Source organism: Pantherophis guttatus, chromosome 12 (genome assembly GCF_059756535.1).
Source record: "Pantherophis guttatus breed Tessera chromosome 12, ASM5975653v1, whole genome shotgun sequence".
NCBI lineage: Eukaryota > Metazoa > Chordata > Lepidosauria > Squamata > Colubridae > Pantherophis > Pantherophis guttatus.
This window is the reverse complement of record NC_142074.1, coordinates 4720972-4747735: the sequence shown is the minus strand read 5'-3', so window position 1 is coordinate 4747735 and position 26764 is coordinate 4720972. Positions and strand designations below refer to the sequence as shown.

At 42.8% G+C, this 26764-nt stretch overlaps 1 protein-coding gene across 2 annotated transcripts in view; it reads right to left on the bottom strand.

Annotated features, from left to right (window-relative positions):
- Positions 1–26764, bottom strand: part of LOC117675996 (ligand of Numb protein X 2-like) — a 71134-nt gene that overhangs the window by 16955 nt on the left and 27415 nt on the right. For both annotated transcript variants that reach the window (XM_060692044.2, XM_060692045.2), the window contains exons 2-5: positions 13319–13765; positions 9749–9975; positions 4569–4765; positions 2610–2966 (exon numbers count right to left, since the gene is read on the bottom strand). In XM_060692044.2, the coding sequence (XP_060548027.1) occupies positions 2610–2966; positions 4569–4765; positions 9749–9975; positions 13319–13707 (1170 nt within the window). In that variant the 5' untranslated portion in view covers positions 13708–13765. The remainder of the gene's footprint in view (positions 1–2609; positions 2967–4568; positions 4766–9748; positions 9976–13318; positions 13766–26764) is intronic.

Genomic DNA, 26764 nt, shown 5'->3' with positions numbered 1-26764 from the left:
GTCTTCCATCCTTCCGAAGTCAATGAGGACCCAGATTGTTGGGGGCAAGATGGTGATACTGTAAACCACTTAAGAGAGGGCTGTAAAGAACTGTGATGTGGTATATGTGTCTAAGTGCTATTGCTAAACTCAGACCACACTTGCTAAACCAAGGACCACACAGTTCATCCCTGAGCTACAAATATTCTTCCTTTCTATTAGTTAGGTGTGCTCCTAGAACCGCATAGGTTACACCTCTGCTCTGTGAGCTGTACTGTTTTCCAGTTTCAATTCAAGGTGTTGGGGATGACTAATGAAGCTATACATGGCATGGGGCCAGGTTACCTGAGGGACGGCCTCTCCCCAAACAGATCTGGCAGGAGGGCCATAGTTTTGGGTCAACATCAGCCAAAGAGCTTTTGGCAGGACCTAGGAAGAGGGCCTTCTCTGCTGTAGTAGAGAAGTGTTAAAGTGGATGTGTCCCTTTAACACATCGTGTGAAATTGGCCCAACCCGATTGGCTTGTCCAGAAGACCCTTCAAACTCTTGGGGCTTGGGGATCCCATGGAAGTGTGGGGCCGATGAAACGGTTGTGTGGTGTGTACGGCATTCTCTCATATTTTTTTTATTTTTATTTTTATTTATATGCCGCCCTTCTCCGGAGACTCAGGGCAGCTTACAATGTGCTAAGCAACAGCCTTCATACTTTTGTATATTTATACAAAGTCAGCTTACTGCCCCCACAAACTGGGTCCTCATTTTACCCACCTTAGAAAGGATGGAAGGCTGAGTCAACCTTGAGCCTGGCAAGATTCGAACTTACAGTAATTGCAGACAGCTGGTGTTAATCACAATGCTATCAGTCTGCTGAGCCACCAGGCCCGTTTTGTTATTATAGTTTTAACTGTTTTTATTTATTAAAAGTATATGCCGCCCATCTGACTGTAACTGCAACTCTGGGCAGCTAATTTAATTTTAATTGTTTTTTAATTATTGTAATTGTTTTTTTTTTCTTTTAGTTGTGTACACAGCCCAGAGTCACAAGCATGAGATGGGTGGCTGTATCAGTCTAGTACATAAATACACTGCTCAGTACAAAAATATTTGCTTTAACTCCTTGCATTTGTGTTTCTATTGTATCTGTATTTCTTCACACGTGCTTGCAATCCTTGCTCCGTAAAACGTGGCCCAATTCTTTCTATTTTACCAATAATTGTTTTGTTTTATTGTTTAACTCCCCACCAGCACTATGAATTCACAAAGTGACACACTTGGCTTATTTTCCCCAACCTTTCTTGCAGATTCATTTGTCCCCTTTCTTCTTCTTAGTTCTTACTCAATATCTTTCCAATTTCGCAGCTGAAAAATTAAATCATGTCTGTGCTCCAGTATTTATCAAATATTTGAAAAACGCTTAACAGCATTTAGGGAAAAAAACATGTCTGGAAAGCTAGGAGACCTTGGTGCACAAACAGAACGGATTCCAGGAATTCCGTGCCAAAATCAAAGAAAGAAAATTAAAATGAAGCCCAACCCCAGACTACGATGTGCTTTGATGTATTTGTTTCTGAGCTGACAGGAAAATGAAGATGTGCAAGGCAATTATCTCACTTTGATTACAGTCTGTGGTTCCTCCTCGTCTTGGGGAGGGGCCGTATCTCCTCGCTGGCAAACATGCTCTGAATGCAGGAGGAGCCAAGTTTAGTTGCCACAGGTCGTCCTCGACTCACAGCCATTTGTTTAGCAACCAAAGTGGCAATGACACTGAAAAAAATGACGTGACCAGTTTTCACATTTACAACCATCGCAACATCCCCACAGTCATGTGATCAAAATTCTTTAGGAGTCTTGCAGCATCCTGTGAGGTCATGTGATTGCCGTTTATGACCTTCCCAGTCAGCTTCTGACGAGCAAATTCAATAAAGATTCACTTAACAACCACATGATTCATTTAACCCTGGCATAAAAGGTCATAGAATCAGGGGTGACAACAATCGTCTTGCTTAGCAACGAAATTTCATGGTCCAAAGTCGAGGACTGCTGTAGTACTTTCCACAGAAAGACCTCAGATTACAAGGGTGAAGAAACATCTCACTTTGATAGCTGCAGCAATCCAAAACAGTCAACACTACAGGATACGCATCAAGACGCTGTCTCTCAAATTGCAGTGGCTTCATACAACCAAAGCTTCTCTAGATTGAACTACCATACTCCAGATTACAGGTAGTCCTTGACTTAGAACGCACACTCTAGCCCAAAATTTATGGTGCTAAGTAAGACAATTGTCAGGTGAATTTTGCCCCATTTTACAACCTTTCCTGCTACAGTTGTTAAATTAATCCCTGCATTTGTTAAGTTAGTAATGCAGTTGGTTAAATGTATCTGCCTTCTCCATTGACTTTGTTTGTTAGAAGGTTGCAAAAGAGGATCACACGATCCCAAGACACTGCAACCGTCATAAACATGAGTCAGTTCCCAAGCATGAATTTTGATCACATGATCATGAGGATGCCACAATGGTTGTTAACTGTGAAAAACGATCACAAGTCCCTTTTTTCTGTACCGTTGTAGCTTCGAACGGTCTGAACTGTTATAAATTGAGGACTACCTGGACTGTCTTCCAAACTTACCTGGATTATCTGTGCAGCTGCTTCAGGCGTTCCTTGGCGTAGATCCTGACCATTTATAGACAGGACTTTATCGTTCTGACGCAGCTTCCCATTCTTGGCTGCCAACCCTCCGTCTAACAGGTCCAGAATAAAGATCCCAGGCCCGTCTGCTTTTCTGATCAGTTTAATGCCGAGGGGTTCGGATCGGTCTCTTTTGACGAGGATAACATGGACCACTTCCTGGTTCACGACCGGGGGAGCCGTCCGGTTGGTAAAGCCCTTTTCTTGGAGCACGAGGAAATGGAGCTCATCACAGGGTTGGCGCAAGAGCGAGATGGCTTGGCAGTGGGTCACACTGCTGATGTTCACACCATTCACCTGGGAGAAGGACAGAAAGAAGTACTGGTCAGAAGATGGTTTCCTAAAGGTCCTTCTCTCAGGATACCCTTCCCTCCTCTCTGTACTACGGCAAAAGAAAATGAAAGAATGTAAGCACTGTAGGAAGGAAATCCTACAAAAAACTGTCAGGACTGCCATGCTGCTACCCTATGCATTGCTTGCTGGCAGCCTACCATGCTTGAAGGGGAGGGAGAGCTGCAGGGCAGGATAAAGGAGGGCTTAGCATGAGAGGAATCGGCCGTTCCAAGGTCACAAGGTCACGTTGTGGAATGCAGAATCAATCACCCCGCAAAGGCAGGGACCGTTGCCCAAACAATTTGTTGGCACCTGATTGGACACTCGATGATAACTAGGGGAAAAGGTGGGAACAAGGAAAAACTTAACCATATGCTTTGGGCACGAAAGCCTCAGATCTAGCTTTGCTTCTTCTGTAACTACTTGGCTTTAGTAAAGTGTAATTTTTGCAAACCATGGCCTCGAAAGTGTTTCTTTTCTAACTGAAAAAGTTGGGACACCTGACAGAAACATTTGATTTCTCCAGAAATTTGCCGATTTGCTTAAATAAGAGCAAATAAAACATGATTATTCTGAAATATTAAATATACTGGTTGTACTGGTTGTGATTCATGGAGGGCAGGTGCAAATCATCAGCATGGAAGGTCATGAAAATCTCTGAAAATGGACCAGGAGAAGCATTCCCTTTCTCTCATAAAAATCAGAAAAAGTAAACCAGAAAAGTTGCAAAGATTCTTAATACACCATGGTTCATTCAAAAGCACTGCCCAGCTTCCACACTTCCTGACACCGTACCTATTTTATGGCTTCCACTCCTCTCTCTCCTCCATGCTTTACAAGTAGTCCTCAGCTTACAACCATTCATTTAGTGACAGTTCAAAATTACAATGGCACTGAAAAAAGTAACTTATAATTTCTCACACAACTGTTGCAGCATCCCCATGATTACATGATCAAAATTCAAATGCTTGCCAACTGGTTCCCATTTATGACAGTTCCAGTGTCCCAAGGTCATGTGATCCCCTTCTGCGACCCTCTGACAAGCAAAGTCAAGGGGGAAACCAGATTCATTTAGCAACCGGGTTACTAATTTAACAATTGCAGTGATTCACTTAACAACCGTGGCAAGAAAAGTTGTAAAATGAGGCAAATCCCTTAACAACTGGGCTCAATTGTGGTTGTAAATCAAGGACTACCTGTACAACCTTAAAAAATCCAAGTCTGATGATATCACTAGTTTTTAACTCTGATTAAAATCTGCTATAGCTAAATGTTGTGTAGAAATGTATAGTTTATAGGGGGCAAAACAGCTTATTGTTATGTAGAAATTTATAGTGCACAGGGAGGAGAATAGAGGGGTGGTAAAGTATGATATAATACAATGTGGATGGATTTCACCTTGGGGAAGTCATGGGGAGGGAGGGTTTGGGGGGGGTTAGGGAGGGATGGGGGGGAAAGGGGAAAAATTGTTGTTTGTAAAACTTTTTCAATTAAAAAAAATATATCTGCTACAGCCGATTACCAACTGGTCATTTTGCCATGAGGTTTTAACCATAGCAAACCCACCTCTAGGATGTGGTCTCCAGGTGCGAGTTTCCCATCGGCAGCCACCACGGAATCCTGAAATATCTCTTGCACAACGATGTTCCCGAGAGGAGTGTCTTTCCCACCAACTATACGCATGCCAAGCTCTTCCTCGGGGGCCTCTCGGTGGATTTCGATGGTGTTTGTCTCCGCCACAAGACTCGCTCTCTGAGGTAAATCTGACAGAGAAGTCAGAAAGTGCATGAATGAAGAGGAAGGCCTGGATTTGTAACAACGTACAGCAAATATGAGCAACCTGCATCCATCCCATCCTTTCTCACCAGTGGTCCTGCAATCTCCAGCTTGGTGAAGGTGGAATTTTGGCTGCTTGAGGAACTGATGGGACTGACCTGCCCCGTCCCACCGGCAGAGGAGCATTCTGCAGGTCCCATCAGTCAAGGAATGCCAGCTGGTGGGGTCCAGGAGAAGGGCCTTCTCGGCTGTGGCTCCTGCCCTTTGGGACCTCTTAACCCCTGAGATGACATGGGCTCCCACCCTCCTGATTTTTCATAAGAGCCTGAAGCCCTGGCTCTGCCTAATGGCTTGGAGACCCCCGTGGGGGAGCTTCACACTAGAAGTGGCTGACTAATTAAAAGCTAATCCCACCTCCCATTCCTCCCCCATGTATCCAGCTCCCTTGCCGCTGTCTTGTGTTCATTATTTTAATTTATCTTCTTTGTCATTTTATATCTGAAGATTTTCATGCTTGTTAATGTTCTTATCCTGTAAACCGCCAAAGATAGGCATTAAATAAATTTCTTAATAATTAAATAAATACTAAATTTTGTATCTAGAGTTTGTCCTTCCTTGTTTCTAGAAGCTAACCTTGGAATTACTTGACTTCAGGCGTCTGAAATGTACTTTGGAAAGCTTTTCCAAAGTACATTTCAGACGCCTGAAGTTGATGAAAAACTTTTCCAAAGTAGAAAACTGTGGAAAAACTTTCAACCACTACTTCTGAGCAAAGATGTGCAAGTCAAAGTATGCCCTTCTGTTATTACGGATGAAAACTACATGACACAATTTTCAAACTGAACAACACAATTGCATAGTGCTATTCCATCAACACAAGTATAATCATAACAGAATACATTTATTTATGCAACATTTACAAACTTTTAAGCTTTTTGTAATTATACAGAAATCCATACAGAGATCTACCATAAATCCCAAAATGCCTTCTGGCCAGTTATACTCAAATCAAAATTTTTGACTAATATGGAATTTTTCCTGGATATCTTAAAATCCTTAAAAGGAACATGAAACGGAAAAGCAAGGCAAATATATATTTTAGTTGTTGGGGGCACTTTGCCTCGTTTCATCAACGAATATCAATGTCAGAAGTGCCACCTCACTGCCAGTCTGCCATGAACCCTCGGGGGTGGCTGGAAGAGGGGGCAAGGCCTTAGGGGAAACTGGAACTGAACTGTGAGAACCCAGAAGTCTTCAAGGCCGTTTCCCTGGGAGAAGAATGGCAACAAGTAGAGTGAATGTTTCCAAAGCATCTCTTTTTAAATTGATTGGACATTGAGAGACAAGCAATGGGAAGGAACCAAGGGAGGAAAGTTAACTGGGAAAACCTGGCACGCAAAGCCTTAGTTCTGGCTTTGCTCTACTGCAATTCACATGGCTCCAAGTAAAATATACCTTTTTCAACAAATGGAGTTAGGGATCATTTTTACTAAGAAATTAATCAGTTGAGGCAGTTAATCTGACGATTAATTGTACAAATATAGTCCATTCACGACAATGGCCCATGGATAGAAGTTACAGGGATCAAATGAAAATGCCTCCAATGTAGTAAATTGCCAATAGATAACACTTGAAAGCTCTGACATGTTCTTCAGCATTTGCTATTGGTTCTCCTGCTTGAGCAGGGGGTTGGACTAGAAGACCTCCAGGGTCCTTTCCAACTCTGTGATTCTGTTATTCTTTCACTTCAGTTAGGGGAATTTGCTGTGTGAAAAGGTTGTGTTGTTTTTATTCATGAAATGGAAGCCTGCAGTGAATACTCCTCAAAGGGCTGTGACTGAATTCTTAACTGCCAAAGGAGTCCCTCCAATTGAAATTCACTGCCCTATGAAGACTGTTTACGCGATTTCATTGACAGGAGTATTGTGCATCATTTGGTCAAAAAAAATGCAGAGATAGATTTTTGCACACGAGAAAGGCTGATAACTGGTGAAAGACAATCAACATATCACTCTCAAAGGGACACTGTGTCAAGCTTGGCATTTCACAGGAATATGTGGGTCGTATCACCGATGTTCTTCAATATTGGAAGGCTTGTGCAAAGATGAAATGCGGGTGGGTGAGATGAAAGCTTCACAGTTGAAAATTGCTAGTCCAAGCCTAGATCATTTTGTTATTCCAGCAAGCCGCTCTGATGGGATAAATGATTTTAATTTGGTTTTAATGGGGTTTTAAAATTGGTTTTAAAATGAGAGTTTTAAATTCGGCCTATGATTTAATTATTTTAATCTGCTTTTAAATTCTATTTTGTACATTGTTTTATTACGGCTGTTCACCGCCCTGAGTCCTTCGGGAGAAGGGCGGTATATAAATTAAATAAAATAAATAAATAAATAAATAAATTTCAGACAAGTGGCTGTCCAGTCTCTTCTTGAAGATTGCCAACAACGGAGCACCCACAATTTCTGGAGACAAGCCGTTCCACTGATTCATTGCTCTCGCAGTCAGGAAGTTTCTCCTTAGTTCTAGGTTGCTTCTCTCCTTGATAGGTTTCCACCTATTGCTTCTTGTCCTGCCCTCAGGTATTTTGGAGAATAGATTGTCCCCCTCCTTCTTTGTGGCAGCCCCTCAAATAGTGGAAGACTGCTATTATGTCACCCCTAATTCTTCTCTTTGTTAGGCTAGTAATACCTGATTCCTGCAACGATTTTCATGTTATGAGAATGAAAGAACCGCAGGGTCTTTGGTGCTCTCTGAGGCGGATTGATTGTTTGCAGATTTTCATTATCATCATCCACCTTAGTGGTTGAACTCCAGTGTTCTACCCTGAGCGACATGCATTATTTCCCCATGGGAATGAAAGAAGTAATGAGAAGGAAGAGAAGGAATTTCTTCACAGCATTGTGACAGCTGACAGAACATGGGATCATTTTTTATTTATTTTTATGTATTTATTTCTATCCCGCCTTTATTTTATATGAATGACTCAAGACAACAAACATACCTGATGCTCCTTCCGCCTGCTATTCTTCCAACAACAACCACCCTGTGAGGTGAGTTAGTCTGAGAGATACTGATTGGCTCTAGGTCACCCAACCAGCTTTCATGCCCAAGGCAGGACTAGAATTCACGGTCTCCCAGTTTCTAGTCTAGTGCCTTAACCACTAGACCAACCTGGGAAATTAATATCAATTCACATAATATAATTACAAAGCTTCTGGGAGGGGGGGAAAATAAGCCTAAGATTTGTGAAAAAAATTCATGGTGATAATTTTCTGGGATGCATATGGTGTTATTCACTTCCTTGAATTTGGAACCATTATCAATTCAGAGCAGTGTGCTGCAATGCTTGACATTTTGAAACGACGATTAAGTTCAGAATCACCAGAAGGAAATTGAGCTGCAGCAAAGCCAGACTAGTCACACACTTCACGAACCACCCAAGAGGAGAATGTGAACATTTGTACCTCACTATTTTAATCTCCTACAGCTGGGGTCTCCAAACTTGGCAACTTTAAGACTTGTGGACTTCAACTCCCAGAATTCCACAAGACTTAAAGCTGCCAAGGGAAAAGGAGAAAAACCCAAAACAATGTCTTTGAAAGGTAAGTTTCATCACATTCTGGGAATCCACGGAACTAGAGGATAAACACAATTTTGTACATTAAAATTACAGATTTGTTATCTATCAAATCAGTGGGTATTTATTAAGGTAGTCCTCGATTTACAACCAAACTGAACCTGAAATTTCAGTCATAAATCATGATGGACATCAAGCAGGTGACTATGTGACTACATCTGATTTTATGATCTTTTTTGCGGCGGTTGTTAAACACGGACATAATTCACTAAAGGGGCAATTTTTTTGCCAGAAACCGGAAGTAAACGCTGGTTTCTGGCAGAAACTTCATAAATTGTGATACATGATTGTGGGCTGCTGCAAATGGCCAGTTGCCAAGCACTCAGAGGGCGGTCACATGACCAGGGAGTTCAGAACTTCAAATATGAGTCATAAGTTCCTTTTTCAGGCTCCGTTGTGACTTCGTACAGTTGTTAAGTGACTGCTGGACTGCCTGTACAGGTAGCCCTCAACTTACAACCATTTGTTTAGTGATCATTTGAAGTTACAATGGCACTGAAAAAAGTGACTTATGACCATTTTCACACTTACGACTGTTACAGCACCCCCTTGATCACATGATCAAAATCCAGACGCTTGGCAACTGACTTGTATTTAGGACGGTTTAGGACGGTTGCAATGTCCCAGGGTCATGTGATCCCCTTTGCAAACTTCTGACAAGCAAAGTCAATGGGGAAGCCATTCACTTAACAACCATGTTATTAACTTAACGACTGCAGTGATTTACTTAATAACAGCGGGAGGAAAGGCTGTAAAATGGGGCAAGATTCACTTGCTTAGCAATGGAAATTTGGGGTTCAGTTATGATCGTATGTTGAGCACTACTTGTACACAGAAGACACGACAGAAGACCTCAATATAATTTCTCTGCAAAAATTGGGTTGGGGGTGTTACTTGGAACCCTGACATTGGGTATGTCTAGTCTGGTGAAAAGAAGGGCTAGGGGTGACATGTTAGCAGTGTTCCAATATTTGAGGGGCTGCCACAAAGAAGGGGGGTCAACTTATTTTCCAAAGCACCAGAAGGCAAAATAAGAAGCAATGGTTGGAAACTATTGGAGAGAATTAAGTACTTTATTGTAACATAGAACGAAAAAGAAATTTCCTGACAGTGAGAAGTTGTGGATGCTCCATCGCGGGAGACTTTTAAGAAGAGGCTGGACAATCATTCATCTGGAATGGTAAAGGGTCTCCTGCTTGTGCAGGGGGTTGGACTACAAGACCTCCAAGGTCCCTTCCAACTCTGTTTTTCAGTTCCGTTATTCTGGAAATTTGCTCACATGCGCTCCCACATCAGCCTTCATTTCTCTACAAGTTTAAGAGAGGCCTACCTTCTTCACTCCCATCAAAGGCTGGGTTAACCAGCCCAGGATCTGGGGTCTCTGGTGACACAACGGCAGCTACCGAGCCTCCAGTGGCTGAAGAGGACACTCCATTTGATACTTCGGGATCTTTGACAGCCTTTGTTTCCAGCCTAGAAAGAGAATCTCCCTTCATCCTGGACCGAGGATGCCTCTTCCTTTCCAGGCGCTCCATGTATTTCTTGAAGCCAGGACACCTGCATTAGACAGCAAACACCAATTCCCAAAAGAGCTCCATGTCGGTCCTCCCACACCCTAAATTAACCACCTGAAATATTTTTGTAACTTGTGTCTGAGTTTGGGTGGACACGGATGCTTTTTAAGAAAAGCAAAAGTTTAATAAGTGCAGCAGAAAGTCTAGAGCACGAGTGTGCAACCATGGCAAAGTCTTCCACACTTAAACTCCCAGAATTCTGCCAGCATAGACAGCTAGGGAATTCTGGGAGTTGAAGTCCACACATTAAGGTTGTCAAGGTTGGACATACATGCTCTAGAGCTGTGATGGCGAACTTGTGGCATGTGTAGCCATATCAGTGGGCATACCAGCTCAGCTCTGGCGCACATGCGCGTGCTGGCCAGCTGATTTTCGGGCCTTCTGGGCCCACCAGAAGTAGGGAAACAGGTTGTTTCCTGCCTCCGGAGGGCCTGGGGAGGGTGGGGAAGGCCCGTTTTTCTTTCTCACCTGGCTCCAGATCCTCTCTATGCATCTGGGGAGGGCGAAAACAGCCTTCCCCCTCGGAGGCGCTCCGGAGGCCTGAAAGGCCTCATTTCCCAACTCCCGGTTGGACAGGAAGTGACTTTTTTGCTGTCCCCAGCCTCCAGAGACTCCTAGAGAGGCTTCCGGAGGCTAGGGACAGCAAAAAAGTCACTTCCTGTCCAACTGGGAGTTGGGAAATGGGCCCTTTCAGGCCTCCGGAGGGTCTCCGAGGGGGAGGGGAAGGCTGTCTTCACCCTCCCCAGATGCAGAGAGAGGATCTGGAGCCAGGTGAGAAAGAAAAACGGGCCTACCGGGCCATCATGTGCCAGGAGCGGGGGGCAAGGGGGGTTGCACATGCATGCGCAGAGCGGGGCTCAGACATGGGTGTGGGAACACACGTGCGCAAACCTCCACCGTCCCCCCTCCTGGCACGCGATGACAAAAAGGTTAGCCATCACTGCTCTAGAGAGAAAGGAATTAGAACAGTTGCTAATGAAACCCTGATCTTTCAAATATACAGTGATACCTCAGTACTCATCATTAATTGGTTCCAGGAGGCACAGTGAATACCAAAAATGAAGAGTACCAAACAATTTTTTCCCATAAAGAATAATGTAAATAAATGCAATGCATTCCCAAACCAAAGACGATGCACATTTTTAAGGCAATGTAAATAAAAAAATGGGATTGTATATCATTATTTGCATGAGAAATAAACCTAAAAATTAATAAATACTTAGATTAAATAAAATAAAAATGTCACTTAAAGTACTGATGAAAAAAGCACAAACATACTCAAAATGACCACAGAAGCTAAGATAACACTGCAAGGGGATGTGCACAGGGCAAGGCCTACCATGTCATAAGCGTGAAAACATCTTTTCACGTCATAAGCGTGTAAAACATATGATCCTTTGTTTTGGCTGGAAAAGATAGCAAGTCACAAGGCAGCCAACAACGACAAGTTCTAGCTTACACATATTTACGAGACCACCTTCTGCCACCGATGGCCTCCCACCGACCAGTACGCTCCCACAGAGAGAGGCTCCTCAGGGTGCTGTTGGTAAAACAATGCCGACTGGCGGCCCCCAGGGGGAGAGCCTTCTCTGTGGGGGCACCTACCCTCTGGAATGAGCTGCCCCCGGAGATACGGCAGATCCCGGATTTCACACCTTTCACCGTGCCCAAAAGACGTTTTTATTCCAACAAGCCGGGCTGGCCTAATTCTTTTAAATTCTTTTAATTTTTAAATTGTTTAATTATGGGTCTTAATTCAGGGGTGCTTTTAATTGTGGGCCAAATTAATTTAATTGGATTTTAATACTGTTTTTAAATTTTGTATTTCTTGTGTTTTATTTGTTGGCTGTTCACCGCCCCGAGTCCTTCAGGAGAAGGGCGGTATATAAATATAAACAATAAAATAAATACCAAACAAATGATGAGTACATGTAGTTCAACTTACAACATTGAACGGTCATTTAGTGACCGTTCAAAGTTACAACGGCACTGAAAAAAGTGACTTATGGCCACTTCTCACACTTACGACCATTGCAGCATCCCCGTGGACACATGATAAAAATTTGAACACTTGGCACGTGATTCATATTTACGACAAATGCAGTGTCCCAGGATCATCTGATCAGCTTTTGCAACCTTCTGGCAAGCAATCTGCAGTGAGTCACTTAACAAGAAAAGCTGCAAAATGGGGCAAAATTCACTGCTGTCTCGCTTAACAACAGAATTTTGTGACTCAACTGTGATCATAAATCAACCTATACTGGGACAACATTTTCACATCAAAATGCATTTAATATGACACTCGACAAGTTTCAAAGCAGTCAAGTACCAAGGTGTGACCGTATACTATTTTTGAGATATAAGTAAATAGGTGAGCCTGAGAAGAAGCAGGCACATTGGCAAACTATAGTTATTTTAAAAATGCTTCTTATATGCACAATTTCCTTAAGTGAGCCTTGGTAGTACAGGGGTTTAAGGCACCCTGTTATTAAGCTGGTTATTAAGACCAGCTGTCTGCAATTACTGCAGGGTTCGAATCTCGCCAAGGCTCAAGGTTGACTCAGCCTTCCATCCTTTCTAAGGTAGGTGAAATGAGGACCCAGTTTGTGGGGGCAATAAGCTGACTTTGTATAAATATACAAAAGGATGAAGGCTATTGCTGAGCACATTGTAAGCCGCCCTGAGTCTTCGGAGAAGGGCGGCATATAAATCAAATTAAAAAAAAAAAAAGTGAACTTATAAATAGTTGGAGTTTTACCTTGAGCCAAATATGTTTTTTTCAAACTATCACATTCCTTCTAAAACTTTCAAGAACCAAAAAAGTGCAGATTAATACTTTCAGAAACACCGGGAGTGTCCATCAATGGAGATTTTAAAGAAGAGACTGGATAGATTATCTAAAATGGCATAGAGTCTCCTGCTTTAACAGGAAGTTGCACTAGAATTATCCTTCCAACTCTGTTATTCTGTTTTCAAAAACATCCTTTTTTTTTTTAGTAATTCCCTACCTAAATTTCTCAATTCAATTTCTTCCATTCAAGTTTCTTTCTCCACCCAGCCTTCCTTAATTAGTTTCAGTTTCTTCCCAAAACTAATAGGTAACTAAGCAGAATGTCATCCTAGCGTCATTCAGACACTTACGGCTTTTAATTGAGTAATGTGGACAGAATATGAGTCACTCAAGGATATTCCTCTCTGAATTGTCATGATTATGTGCAATATTCAGCACAAGGCTGACATAAAATTGTAAGTTACTAGCCGTGTCCAGAATAAAGAATAACATGCAAGCATCGCTGAGGCTACAAGGGAAAATTAGGCACACGCACCTGTTCTGCAAGTGAGCTTCGAGTTCACATCGCTGCATCGTCTGTGCACAGTCTTCTTGAAAGGGACAAAGGACAAGGAGCTTATCCAGCAGATTCCGCACCAACAAGCTAGACTTCCGGCAGTTCTGAAAGGACAGTTTCTTCCGATCCATGGGACAGAAGCTGTACTCCTGCATGAAGTTTTCAAGACATCTGAAACAATACGTGTGTCCACAAGGCGTGTCCATAGGCTGGAGCAAAGGCTGGAGGCAAATGTGACAAGTCAAGTCATCATCTACTTCATCCTGGAAGTTATAAAGATGGTTGTCGGGCAACAAGTGAATCTGTCCACATTCGTGGCAAAGTTCTCCAGATTTGGAGACAGGTTCTTCTCCTGCAGGATTGGCCATGACTTCAAACCTCTAATGAGCTTACGTCAGCCGACTGGCGATGATGAAGAGCAAGTTCCTAAAATGAAAAGGAAAAATGAATACTGTATAGCTTTAGATCAGATTAAATTAGTAAAACCACCAGTAGGATGATCAAATTCCAATGTTTTGGGGAAGCAGACTTCACATTGAACTTTTTTCTCTGAAGTACTATAGAAAGCCAAAGAGATGACCTTGAAGGGAATATTCAGAAGCCTTTACAGAAACCAGAAGGGTAGAAGCATTCCTGAAGCCCCGGGAAAGGAGGTAGTATTAGGAAGAGGCTCAGGCTGGCTTTTCCCTGACTCAGGGGGAGGGGGGGAGTGGGGAGAGGAAAAACACAACCAGACTTGAAAGGTTTGTTTATTCTAGTCTAGCTCAATACAGCATAATTCCAATCCTCTTGTGCAGTCAGCTGGGCTGTTCTAGCTCATACGGCAGCCAAATACACCATATCAACTGCAAACATTAAATTGAAAAGTATTTTATTTATTCTAGTTGTAAAATAAATCTGTTATTTTCTAAAGCCCACTTATCTAACATATAATGGCATGAATCTAATTTAATGTTCTGTAGCTTTCAAATTTTGTTCATTGATAACAAGAGTTCTTAGAAGCCAATCAGAGAACACATCCGTTAAAAGAGGAAGAAAGACAAACACAATCCATGATCAACTTTGCAACTTGGACTGAAAGATATTTTCTGGTATATTAAAACTAAGAACTGGAATTTAATTGAAGGAGCAATCTACACTTAACTAGGTAAGACAACTACACTTAACTTACCTAGACAACTAGGTAAGATTTGATGTTAACAGTGCAAATCAATATGAACTATACATGGGAGAAACTGAAATATTTATAGGGGAAGGAAGGAAGGAAGGAAGGAAGGAAGGAAGGAAGGAAGGAAGGAAGGAAGGAAGGAAGGAAGGAAGGAAGGAAGGTAGGCAGGCAAAGATTTAAAAATAAACATTCTGAGCTTTTATTATTTGGTTCTGCATTCATCAGTCAATTTCTGCCTGAACATCACCATTCTTCTTGATCTATTTAGAGTTTCATCGCTGAGCTGTCAGTTTTCTAGCATTCAGGCAGCTTCAATAGTTCAATAGTTTCTCTGAATCTGCTTTAAATTCCTGGAAACTAGACTTGATTTTAAGAGATAAAAGGTAATCCACACCTGTCTGCAAAACAGGAAGGTGAGCAGCTCTCTTCGAGACTGCAAGCTGCAACTGGTCAATTGTGTCTCCTGCAAAAGAATATCTGACACCCAGTGCTCCATTAAGTCCACAAAACTAAACATGCATTTAATGGGGATTTCAATTAATTTCTTTGTAGTAGATTCCATTTCACTATTGTGGATTTAATTTATTCAGTTTTTCTACTCAGATACAGAGAGAGGAAGGGAACCTCTACATTTTCAATCATGCCTTAATAAAGCTTGGCTCCCTGGGAAGTTTTTAAAAATGGCTCAATTAGAAGAGCAGCAATAAAAATATCAAATGTTCTTTGCAACACAGAGCTGCAGCAAACAGCCTACATCTATACTAAGCACATTTTTACTTTCTGCAAGATCCTGAGGTTTTTCTCTCACTATCACCTGCATATCTGAATCTATTCCAAAATTGTCTGCAACTCACAGCAGGCATTCAAGGACACAAAAAAATCAATTTTGGATAAATTCCAGAGAATAAAAGTTGAATCCCTCTAGAAGTGCAAATGTTCTAGAAATATTGATATCATGAGGCTGGGGGGAGGGCGTATTTTTTCATCATTTTCCAGAAAAAGTGAAAGTTGGAGAAAACTTACATTTATGCAATATTCATTTTTATACTTTACTGAACTAAGTTTATTTTGCTTTTTAATGACATAAACTTGATCTGACGTACTTTGCTTTACTCATCCATGTTAAATGAAAAGCTCTAATACACACAATAGGGTAATTATACTAATTCATTCTAATTAAGCATATTTAAATAGAATTAAATTGTGGAGCTCTTAAGAAACTAGGATGTTTTTTTTTTAATTTTGCCAATTTAACAAGGTGGCAAAATGTAAATCTGAAAACAGGATTCCCATGCTTTCGAGAAAAAAATAAGATAAAACAATTGCTGTCTATTTAGTCACATTCTCTGAGTTATCACTGCCAGATTCTACTGCTGTTAGTAACGCCTCATTTTCACCTGTTGACACACTCCAAAATTTTGAAAAATGAAGGGGTTTTTTTCGTCCTTCCCTTGAAAGAAGCTTCTCCTCTCTTTCACTGAAGTGGATTTTATTTATTTATTTATTTACATTTATATGCCGCCCCTCTCCCAAAGGACTCGGGGCGGCTCACAACAATAAAACAACAACAATAAAAGGAAATAGAAAAATAATTCAATTAAAAACCCAACAATTAAAACTGAATTTCCAACAGATCAGGAGATTTGTTGAAAAAGCCATGTCTTCAGGTCGCCGCGGAAGGAGCGGAGGTCGGGGGCTGTCTGGAGCCCAGTGGGTAGCTCGTTCCAGAGGGTCGGTGCGGCCACAGAGAACGCCCTCATCCTGGGCACCACCAGCTGACATTGTCTGGCCAATGGCACCTGAAGGAGGGCAGTCCTATGTGAGCGCACTGGGCGCAGGGAGGCTGGTAGGAGGTGGTCCTGCAAATACCCCGGGCCCATGCCATGAAGGGCCCATGCCATGAACAGATTTTAACTCTGTCTGAGTTTTTCCCACCTGAAACCTGGCATCTCAATTTCCAGAATGTTCCCAGTCTCTCCCTCTCTCACTCCCCCCCCTTTTTTTTTTGCCCCAGCACTGATCAGATTCAACTTGCAAGGTTGGTACTAATCTTTTTTTCTGGGGCGGGGGGGGGGGGGGGGAGAGAGAGAGGACGGGCATGTTGTGTCTTCTTGCCTTGCCAGCATGCACAGATTAGTTAAATCCAGGGTGGATTTGATTTAAATCGAGTTGATTTAAATCACAATTTAAATCATGATTTAAATCACTAGTAAAAAGGCTTGATTTAAATCAACTCAATTTAAATCATAATTTTTAAAGAGCAACTGTCATCTCTGCTACTCCTTTGACCCACTGTTGACTCACCGATAGTCCCAGTGTTGCAGAATATACAGCCTCGTGCTACATAACTAAGCTCCATTTCATGCTGAATAAGCTAAATTATTTATGTATCTTAAATAGAAAACTATCTTACGATAGATTTTTACCCCAAAAGTTTTTTATTAAAATAAATTCGATAAAAATAAAAAAAAATCCAATTTAAATAAAAAAAATCCAATTTAAATAAAAAAAATCTGATTTTTTTGATTTTTTTAAAAAAATCATTGATTTTTATCCATCCTGGTTAAATCCAATTCTCCACAAAACTCTGCCTTAAAACAAGAACATCCTGATCATTAAAGCTTTTTCTTTTTTTTTTTAAAGGAAACAATCAGAGTCCAACCTCCAGAAACGGTTTGGATGGGGAGGGAATGCTTTTAAAAAGAGCAGTCAGACTGATAAGTGCAGCAGGAAGTCTAGAGCACGAGTCTGCAACCTTGGCAACTTTAAGACCTGTGGATTTAATCTCCCCGAATTCCCCAGCCAGCGTGGACGGATGGGGAATTCAGGGAGTTGAAGTTCCCACATTAATGTTGTCCCAGGTTGGACACATGTGCTCTAGAGGGAGAGGAATTAAAACAGTTGCTAATGAAACACTGGCCAAAGTGAACAGAAGAGCAACAAAGATGATTAGGGGACTAAGGCTAAAACATACAAAGAACAGTTGCAGGAATTGTGTTTGTCTAGTCCAATGATGTCTAACCTTTTTGCCATCGCGTGCCAAAAGTGGGGGGAGCGCGGGCGGGGGGTCGTGCATACATATGCCCACACCCATAATTCTATGAGCCCCGCCCCCCGAGCATGCATGCCTAACGCCCCCCCGCACTCCCCCCGCTTTGGGCACACAATGGCATGGGGGCCCAGTAGGCCCGTTTTTTGCTGTCCCCAGGCTCCAGAGCCTCTCTAGGAGTCTGGGGAGAGCAAAAAATGGACCTTCCGGTCCCACCGAAAGTTGGCAAATGGGCCGTTTCCAGCCTCCGGAGGGCCTCCAGGTGGGGGGAGGCTGTTTTCACCCTCCCCAGGCTTTTAGAGACTCTGGAGCCTGGGGAGAGCAAAAAACAGGCCTTCCCCACCCATCCCCAGGCCCTCAAGAGGCAGGAAGCAGCCTGTTTCCCTACTTCCGGTGGGCCCAGAACGCCCGAAAATCAGGTGGCCGGCGCGCATATATGCGCCGGAGCTGAGCTCATGTGCCCACCGATATGGCTCCGTGTGCTATCTGTGACACGCATGCCATAGGTTCACCATCATGGGTCTCGTCTATCTAGTGAAAAGAAAAGGAAGACTAGGGGTGACATGATAGCAGTGTTCCAATATTTAAAGGGGTCAACTTATTTTCCAAAGCACCAGAAGGCAAGACAACAATGAATGGAAACTAATCAAGGAGAGAAGCAACCTAGAACTAAGGAGACATTTCTTAACAGTGAGAACAATTAACCAATGGAACAGTTTGCCTTCAGAACTTGGTGGGTGTTCCAAAAATGTTGGTTTTTAAGAAAAGACTGGACAGCCATCTATCTGAAATGGTATAAGGTTTCCTGCTTGAGCAGAGGATTGGACTAATAGAAGATCTCCAAAGTCCCTTCCAACTCTTGTTATTCTGTTGTGTTTCCCCACAAGATTCTAACGAAACATTTATATGAACGCTGTACAGGTAGCCCTAGACTTACAATCACAATTGAGCACAAAATTTCTGTTGTTAAATGAGACATTTGTTAAGTCAGTTTTGTCCCATTTTACAACCTTCCTTGCCACAGTTGTTAAGTGAATCACTGCAGTTGATAATTTAATAACCTGGTTGTCAAGGGAATCTGGCTTCCCCACTGACTTTGCTTGTCAACAGGCTGCAAAAGACGATCACATGACCTTGGGAAACAGGAATGGTGAGATAAGTATGCACCAGTTGCCAAACATCTGAATTTTGATCACATGATCATGGGGATGCTACAAAGGTTGTAACTGTGAAAAATGGTCATAAGTCACTTTTTTCAGTGCCGTTGTAACTTTGAATGGTCACTAAATGAACTGTTGTAAGTCAAGGACTACCTGTATAGCAGGGGTGGGCAACTATGACCCCTTTACAACCGGTCAGCCATGCTGGCTCTGGAATTCTGGGAATTGAAGTCCACCGGCTGTAAAGGAGCCATAGCTGCCCACTCTGTGTATAAGGAAGGAACAGGAGGGCAAAATGTGATTGGAGCACAGGTGGCCACACCCATCACACCTGTTGGGAGGATCTTAAAGCAGCAGATGGGCTTTTTCTCAGCTCCTTCTGCAACTGCCATGCGACCTCCGAGAACAACGTGTCTGGTTTGAGATAGTCCCGACAGGTGCTCTGCACACACCTACATACACTCAACGTCACACCTTGACCTTCAAACATAGCACAATTCTCTCGTTAATTTAAAATTATTCACTACAATATTAGCAAGTTGCTCATGCTTGTTTTCACCGTGCCTTCTCTTGTTACTTACTTAATCAGTAACTTCAGGAAACATTTTAAAGGAACAAGGGAAGGCAACACATCTTTTAGTTGGGTTTTATTTCGACTGAATTTTCAATCTACAAATAAACTGTGGAACACAATGGTCTAAAGGAAGTCTGCATTTTTTTTTTACTTTTCTATTTAACTGAGGCCGTTTTGAGAATTCACTTCTACAAATGTTTACCCAAAGTACTAATACCCAGTTCTAATTTAGAATTTAGATCTAATTTAGATTTAATTTTTTTAGTTCTAATACTAATATGTCTGCAAATTTAGGCATACTTAATTCCCCAATTATTTCAATGATACAGTAGCAAAGCAGATTAGAAATATGAGGCAGGATGTGCAACATTCCAGAACAAACAAACAAGTAGCACCCCCAATACCGTTTTGGTGCGTAGTAGATAAAAAGATACACCTAAGCCTGCTGGCTGAGATATGTTCTGTTTTTACAGCCAAGACTGCCCAACAATTCCACCAGAGACTAGGCGTAAGAACAACAGAGATGCAAAAAATCAATGTCCCGTATGGACCAGAAGAACCAGGAGTAACAGAACCAAAGATTCTTTCCCAAACAGAAGGATTTGCGCAATCCTTCCAACATTTTTTCCTACTGAGTTCACTAATAACCAACTTCATAATACCATTCGCGGAATATTGAGATGCCACTCGGTTGCTTATTGGTGGCGTGGTGGCTCAACAGTTAAGACACTGGACTTGTCAGTTGGAAAGCCGGCAGCCCAGTTCGAGACCCAAGCATCATGCGATGCAGTGAGTTCCCGTCCTCACCCCAGCTCCCGCCAACCAAACAGTTCGAAAGCATGCAAATGCGAGTAGATAAAGAGGTACCACATCGGTGAGGAGGAAATAGCATTGGCGGAAATGTCTTCCGACAGGCTGGCTCAATGGATTTGAAATGGAGATGAGCACACACACACACACCCCATAGGTGGAAATGACTGGTGGAATAAAATCCGCAAGGACTTCTTTACTCTGTCCCTTATGTCAGGAGAGTAAAATAGAAAGTTCTATTTATTCAATCAATCAATCGAAACCTTGCCTTTTTACCCAGAGGCATCTAAAGCAGTTAGCCATTTGAAATAACTAAAATCTAATTTGTACAGGTAGTCCTCACTTACTGACTGCTTGTTCAGCGACTATTCAAAGTTATAACAGCGTTGAAAAAGGAGTTTTATGATCAGTTCTTGAATTTGCAGCCATTATAATATCCCTGCAGTCATGTGATCATAATTAAGCTAACTGGCAACCGACACATATTTACGAAGTTGCACCATAGTCACTTCACAACCTGGTTCCAACAAGCAAAATCACTGCGGAAGCCAGCAGGAAGTCAAAAGTCATGGTCACATGTTATCACTGTGGTGATTCACTTAACAACTGCAGCAGGAACTGATGGCGTTAAGGTGTAGTCACATGTTTCCCTTTACAACCATGTCATTTAGCAATGGAGTTGCTGGTCCCTATTGCAAACAGTGAGACTACCTCTATTAATAAAATTCGAAAGTCCTGGCAGAACAGAAAACTTTCTTTTACCTTTCTAAAAAGTGAAAGAATTGGAGGCTGGAAGCAATTCTCTTAATTATGTAACCTCAATATCTTCCAGCCCATTCAAAAACTAGAAGAAGTTGGCCCTGCAGTCCTGTCGAATTCTGTCCTCTTTCATTAAACTTTTTCAGTGCTCAACAGGAAAACTCGCCTCCAGAAAGCCTAAGAGCCAAAACAAGAGCAAAGAGTGTCCAGTTTCTTTCTATAACGCAGGGTTTTTTCCAGGAAGTTGAAATACCAAAAACTAGAGATATTGTAATTCTTTACTTTTTCCAAAGGGGTTGCAGCTGCTCTGCAGAGCAGCTTTCTCTTCCATCCACTAAGTACTTGACTATAATTTGTGATAACAAAATCTGAAGGAACTTGTTTAAAAAAGATCCCTTAAGTGTCTATGCCAGTTTTCCAAGTATATTCCTGAAGAAAAAACCTTAGATAAGAAAAGCCACAGGCTACCTTGACCCCACATTCTTCCACCTCAATTACAAGAGAAATCAACCTTTTCAGAAAAGTTGTGTGTTTTCCCACAGCTACCAGATGATTTACTGAAAATGATCCAATCCTACTGTAACCTACTCAAAATCACACGATTCACAGCCTATGAAGAATCAGAGAAATTTGCTTTTCAGTTTGTGGGTGTTGATGCTTGCACATTGTAAGCTGAGGATGCCCTGTATTCTCTACATGAGGGGAGGGAGAAAAAGGAAGAAGCAGCAATAGGAATGTTAAAGAAAATATAATCATCTTATAAACCGGGGTGGGCAACTATGACAACTTTAAAACCTGTGGATTTCAACTCCCAGAATTCCCGAGCCAGCGTGGCTGGTTCAGGAATTCTGGGAATTGAAGTCCACAGGCCATAAAGTTGTCACAGTTGCTCATCCCTGCTAAAAAGAGATCTAGTGACAGGGTCACTTGAATTTGGACCACGCTTGGATTCCCAATTGTCCAGAGTCATCCTCTGAGCTTTGTGTTCAACTAGGAATCCAAGCTTGGTCCAAATTGAATAAAGTATATGTCAGCTTCCATCTTATGCTTGCTTGTGCTTTACTGCTATGTGGTGACATACTGCCATGAACTGTGGGTAGGGGGGATGAAGGGGGGAAGGTTTGGGAAAACGAAAGTAAGTGCTGTGCCTTGTTGAGACGCTGCCTCAAGGCCAAGCAGCTAGAAGGAGGAGGGAGACACATATCAAAATGAGCTTGGTCTGACCGTTATGAAAACTTCTTGCTTGAACCTGATTGGTTATGCTGGGGTGGGCAATGAGAGATTGTTAAGGGAAGGAAAAGTAGACTAAAGCACTGTGATTAACATCAGCTGCCTGCAATTACTGCAAGTTCAAATCTCACCAGGCTCAAGGTTGACTCAGCCTTCCATCCTTCCGAGGTAGGTAAAATGAGGACCCGGATTGTGGGGGCAATAAGCTGACTTTGTATAAAAAAAAGAACACTGCTTACGGGGGGCCCGAAAGCCCTACTAAGCAGGTATATACAAAAGTATGAAGGCTATTGCTTAAGGCATTGTAAGCCGCCCTGAGTCTCCGGAGAAGAGCGGCATATATAAATCGAACCAATAAATAAATAAATAAACTTAAGGATTTTGGCACACAATTCTCAGTTCTGGCTTTGCAATACTGCAATAACCTTGGCCTCTAATTAAACGATACCTTTTCTCAACAAAAGGAGCCAAGGATCATTTCTATTTAGAGGCTTAAGTTGTGGCAGTTCCGTCAGTATCCTTTGCTGTAGGAAGGACAGAAGGTAGTTTTTCTACCTAGTAATACTTTGGGCAGCTGAGTTAAATTTGTCCTTAACTCAGGAAAAAATGGGCGTTATTATTCTAGATCAGGATTTCCCTGACACAGAACCAAGTTTTTTTTTTCTTTTCAAAACCCAATTGTTGCACTATGAACCAACAGACAAAAGCATTGTAAAACTACAGTCACTTCCTGGTATTCCCCAAAGGAGAGGGTGTTTACAAAGCCATCCAGAAAAAGAAACATGTGCGACTTCTATAAAACACGGGGCTGGTGGAGAGTCCAACATAGGACAAATGAGGAAAATAAAGGGATTCAAATCCTCCTGACATGCAACACAAGTAACAACCAGAGCAATATGCTGAGAATTACTTTCATTCTTCAGCTGTGGCAAATTTGCCTTTTGTGGCTACTGGTATGCAATTACCTTTTATTCATTACCTCACTGCATAAAAGAAATGTTGCACTTATTTATTTTTTAAACATTTCTAACCTTAATGAATTCTGGGCAGGGTTCCATGTCTTAAATTAGATCCAACGTATTCCCAACAAATACTCAAGAGTCTACGATGAGCTCAGGCCAAAGGAAGAACTGTAGGTAGACAGGCCAACAAATCAACACCACAGGATGGTTAAAACCACACTTTTTGAGATTGGCTATTAAGAACAGAAACTTTCAAGTCTGATTGTGCTGCCCCTTCTCCTTCCTCTGGGGCAGGTGTCCATCTGAACGGCTTCTGAACATGATCTAGACATGAGAGGCGCTCCCATGTAACGCCTCTCCTGCGCGAGCTGCAATGGCTCCCGGAGGTCTTCCGAGTGCGCTTCAAGGTTTTGGTTATCACCTTCAAAGCGCTCCATGGCTTAGGACCTGGCTATTTGCGGGACCGCCTGCTACCACCAATAGCCTCCCACCGACCAGTACGCTCCCATAGAGAGGGGCTCCTCTGGGTGCCGTCAGCCAAACAATGTCGACTGGCGGCCCCCAGGGGGAGGGCCTTCTCTGTGGGGGCACCTGCCATCTGGAACGAGCTCCCCCCCGAGATACGGAGGATTCCGGATCTGCGTACCTTCCGTCGCGCGCTTAAGACGTTCCTATTCCATCAAGCTGGCCTGACCTAAACTTTTCCTCTTTTTAAATGGGAATTTTAAATTATTGGGTTTTAAAACGGTTCAGCCAAATTTATTTAATTTGTTTTATCTCCATTTTAAATTTTGTATCTATCTGTTTTATTTTATGGCTGTTCACCGCCCCGAGTCCTTCGGGAGTAGGGCGGTATACAAATTTAATAAAATGAAAAATGAAATGAAATGTCCTGCACTTGGCTTGTTTTGCCTCAGCAACATCACTTGAGCATCTCCAGGAAGGACATCTTCCTTATCTCTACATTACAACAAGGGTTTCCAATCTTGGCAACTTTAAGACTTGTGGACTTCTGTGTTCCATCACTGGAGGTTTTTTACAAAGGGGCTGGACAGCCATTTGTCCAGAATGGTGTAAGGCAGGGGTCCCTAACCAGTGGTGGGATTCAATTTTTTAACAACCGGTTCTGTGGGCGTGGCTTAGTTGGGGGTGTGGCCCGGTGGTCATGTGACTGGGTAGGCGTGGCTAGCTGGCCATGTGACTGGGTGGGCATGGCTAGCTGGCCATGTGACCGGGTGGGCGTGGCTATGTGCATAGGGACTACTCAGAGGGCTGAAAAAAGTCATTTCTGACTGGTCCTCACACTTTTGACCATCCTCACATTTCTGCCCGTTGCAGCATTCTTAACAACCGTGTCAGTCATTTCACAACTAGTTCTCTTCACCACGGTGAGAAGATAGGGCGCAAAACATAAAATGTGAGGACAGTCGTAAGTGCAAGGATTGGTCAAAAGTGTGAGGACCTGTCAAAAATAACTTTTCCAGACCTCCGAGTAGTCCATATGCACATAGGGACTACCCAGAGGGCTGAAAAAAGTGATTTCTGACTGGTCCTCGCACTTTTGACCAGTCCTCGCACTTATGACCGTCCTCACATTTATGCCCGTTGCAGCATTCTTAACACCTGTGTCACTCATTTCACAACTACTTCTCTTCACTACGGTGAAAAGATAGGGCGCTAAATGTAAAATGTGAGGACAGTTGTTAAGTGCAAGGACCGGTCAAAAGTGCGAGGACCACTCAAAAATAACTTTTTCAGCCCTCTGAGTAGTCCATATGCACATAGGGACTACCCAGAGGGCTGAAAAAAGTGATTTCTGACAAGTCTTCGCACTTTTGACCAATCATCATTTATGCCCATTGCAGCATTCTTAATTAAATTAATTAAATAAAAATGACCTGCTGGAGCAGTCTGAGGCAGTCCAAGGGGGGTGTTCGGGCCGGCTGCAGGGCAAGGTGATACAAGCGGGGTAGATAGGCTGCTGCTGTCCAGGTGGGAGGCAGGCGCAGGCCTACAGGGCTGGCTGCAGGGTGAAGCAATCGGATGGGTAGGTCAGGGGTCTGCAACTTTAAACACTCAACCTTAAACACATGTAAACACTGAAACACAACCTTAAACCTGGGTGGGCATTGCCAACTCCATATCACTTACTCCCAACCCAGATTTTGTGGCTCCCAGTATTTTCTTTTAAACAGGTATATCTGTGTGTCTCTTTCATCTCTTTCATCTCTTTCTTTCTCCACCCCCTTTCTCTCCTTCATCTCTCTATCTCCTCCCCTTTCTCTCCTTCATCTCTCTTTCTCCCCCTTTCTCCTCTTCATCTCTCTTTCTCCCTCCCTTTTCTCTCCTTCATCTCTTTCTCTCCCCCCTTTCTCTCCTTCATCTCTTTCTCTCCATCTCTCTTTCTCCCCTTTCTCTCCTTCATCTCTTTCTCTCCATCTCTCTTTCTCCCCCCTTTCTCTCCTTCATCTCTTTCTCTCCATCTCTCTTTCTCCCCCCTTTCTCTCCTTCATCTCTTTCTCTCCATCTCTTTCTCCCTCCCTTTCTCTCCTTCATCTCTTTCTCTCCATCTCTCTTTCTCCCCCCCTTTCTCTCCATCTCTCTTTCTCCCCCCTTTCTCTCCTTCATCTCTTTCTCTCCATCTCTCTTTCTCCCCCCTTTCTCTCCTTCATCTCTTTCTCTCCATCTCTTTCTCCCTCCCTTTCTCTCCTTCATCTCTTTCTCTCCATCTCTCTTTCTCCCCCCCTTTCTCTCCTTCATCTCTTTCTCTCCATCTCTCTTTCTCCCCTTTCTCTCCATCTCTCTTTCTCCCCCCCTTTCTCTCCTTCATCTCTTTCTCCCCCCCTTTCTCTCCTTCATCTCTCTTTCTCTCCATCCCTTTTTCTCCCCCCTCTTTCCTTCATCTTTCTCTCCATCTTTCTCCCCCTCTTTCTCTCCTTCATCTCTTTCTCCCCCCTCTTTCTCCCCCCCTTTCTCTCCTTCATCTCTTTCTCTCCATCTCTCTTTCTCCCCCCCTTTCTCTCCTTCATCTCTTTCTCTCCATCTCTCTTTCTCCCCCCCTTTCTCTCCTTCATCTCTTTCTCTCCATCTCTCTTTCTCCCCCCTTTCTCTCCATCTCTTTCTCTCCATCTCTTTCTCCCCCCCTTTCTCTCCTTCATCTTTCTCTCCATCTCTTTCTCCCCCCCTTTCTCTCCTTCATCTCTTTCTCTCCATCTCTCTTTCTCCCCCCTTTCTCTCCTTCATCTCTCTTTCTCTCCATTCCTTTTTCTCCCCCCTCTTTCCTTCATCTTTCTCTACATCTTTCTCCCCTTCTTTCTCTCCTTCATCTCTTTCTCCCCCCCCTTTCTCCCCCCTTTCTCTCCTTCATCTCTTTCTCTCCATCTCTCTTTCTCCCCTTTCTCTCCTTCATCTCTTTCTCTCCATCTCTCTTTCTCCCCCCTTCTCTCCTTCATCTCTTTCTCTCCATCTCTCTTTCTCCCCTTTCTCTCCTTCATCTCTTTCTCTCCATCTCTCTTTCTCCCCCCCTTTCTCTCCATCTCTTTCTCTCCATCTCTCTTTCTCCCCCCCTTTCTCTCCTTCATCTCTTTCTCTCCATCTCTCTTTCTCCCTCCCTTTCTCTTCTTCATCTCTTTCTCTCCATCTCTTTCTCCCCCCCTTTCTCTCCTTCATCTCTTTCTCTCCATCCCTTTCTCCCCCCTTTCTCTCCTTCATCT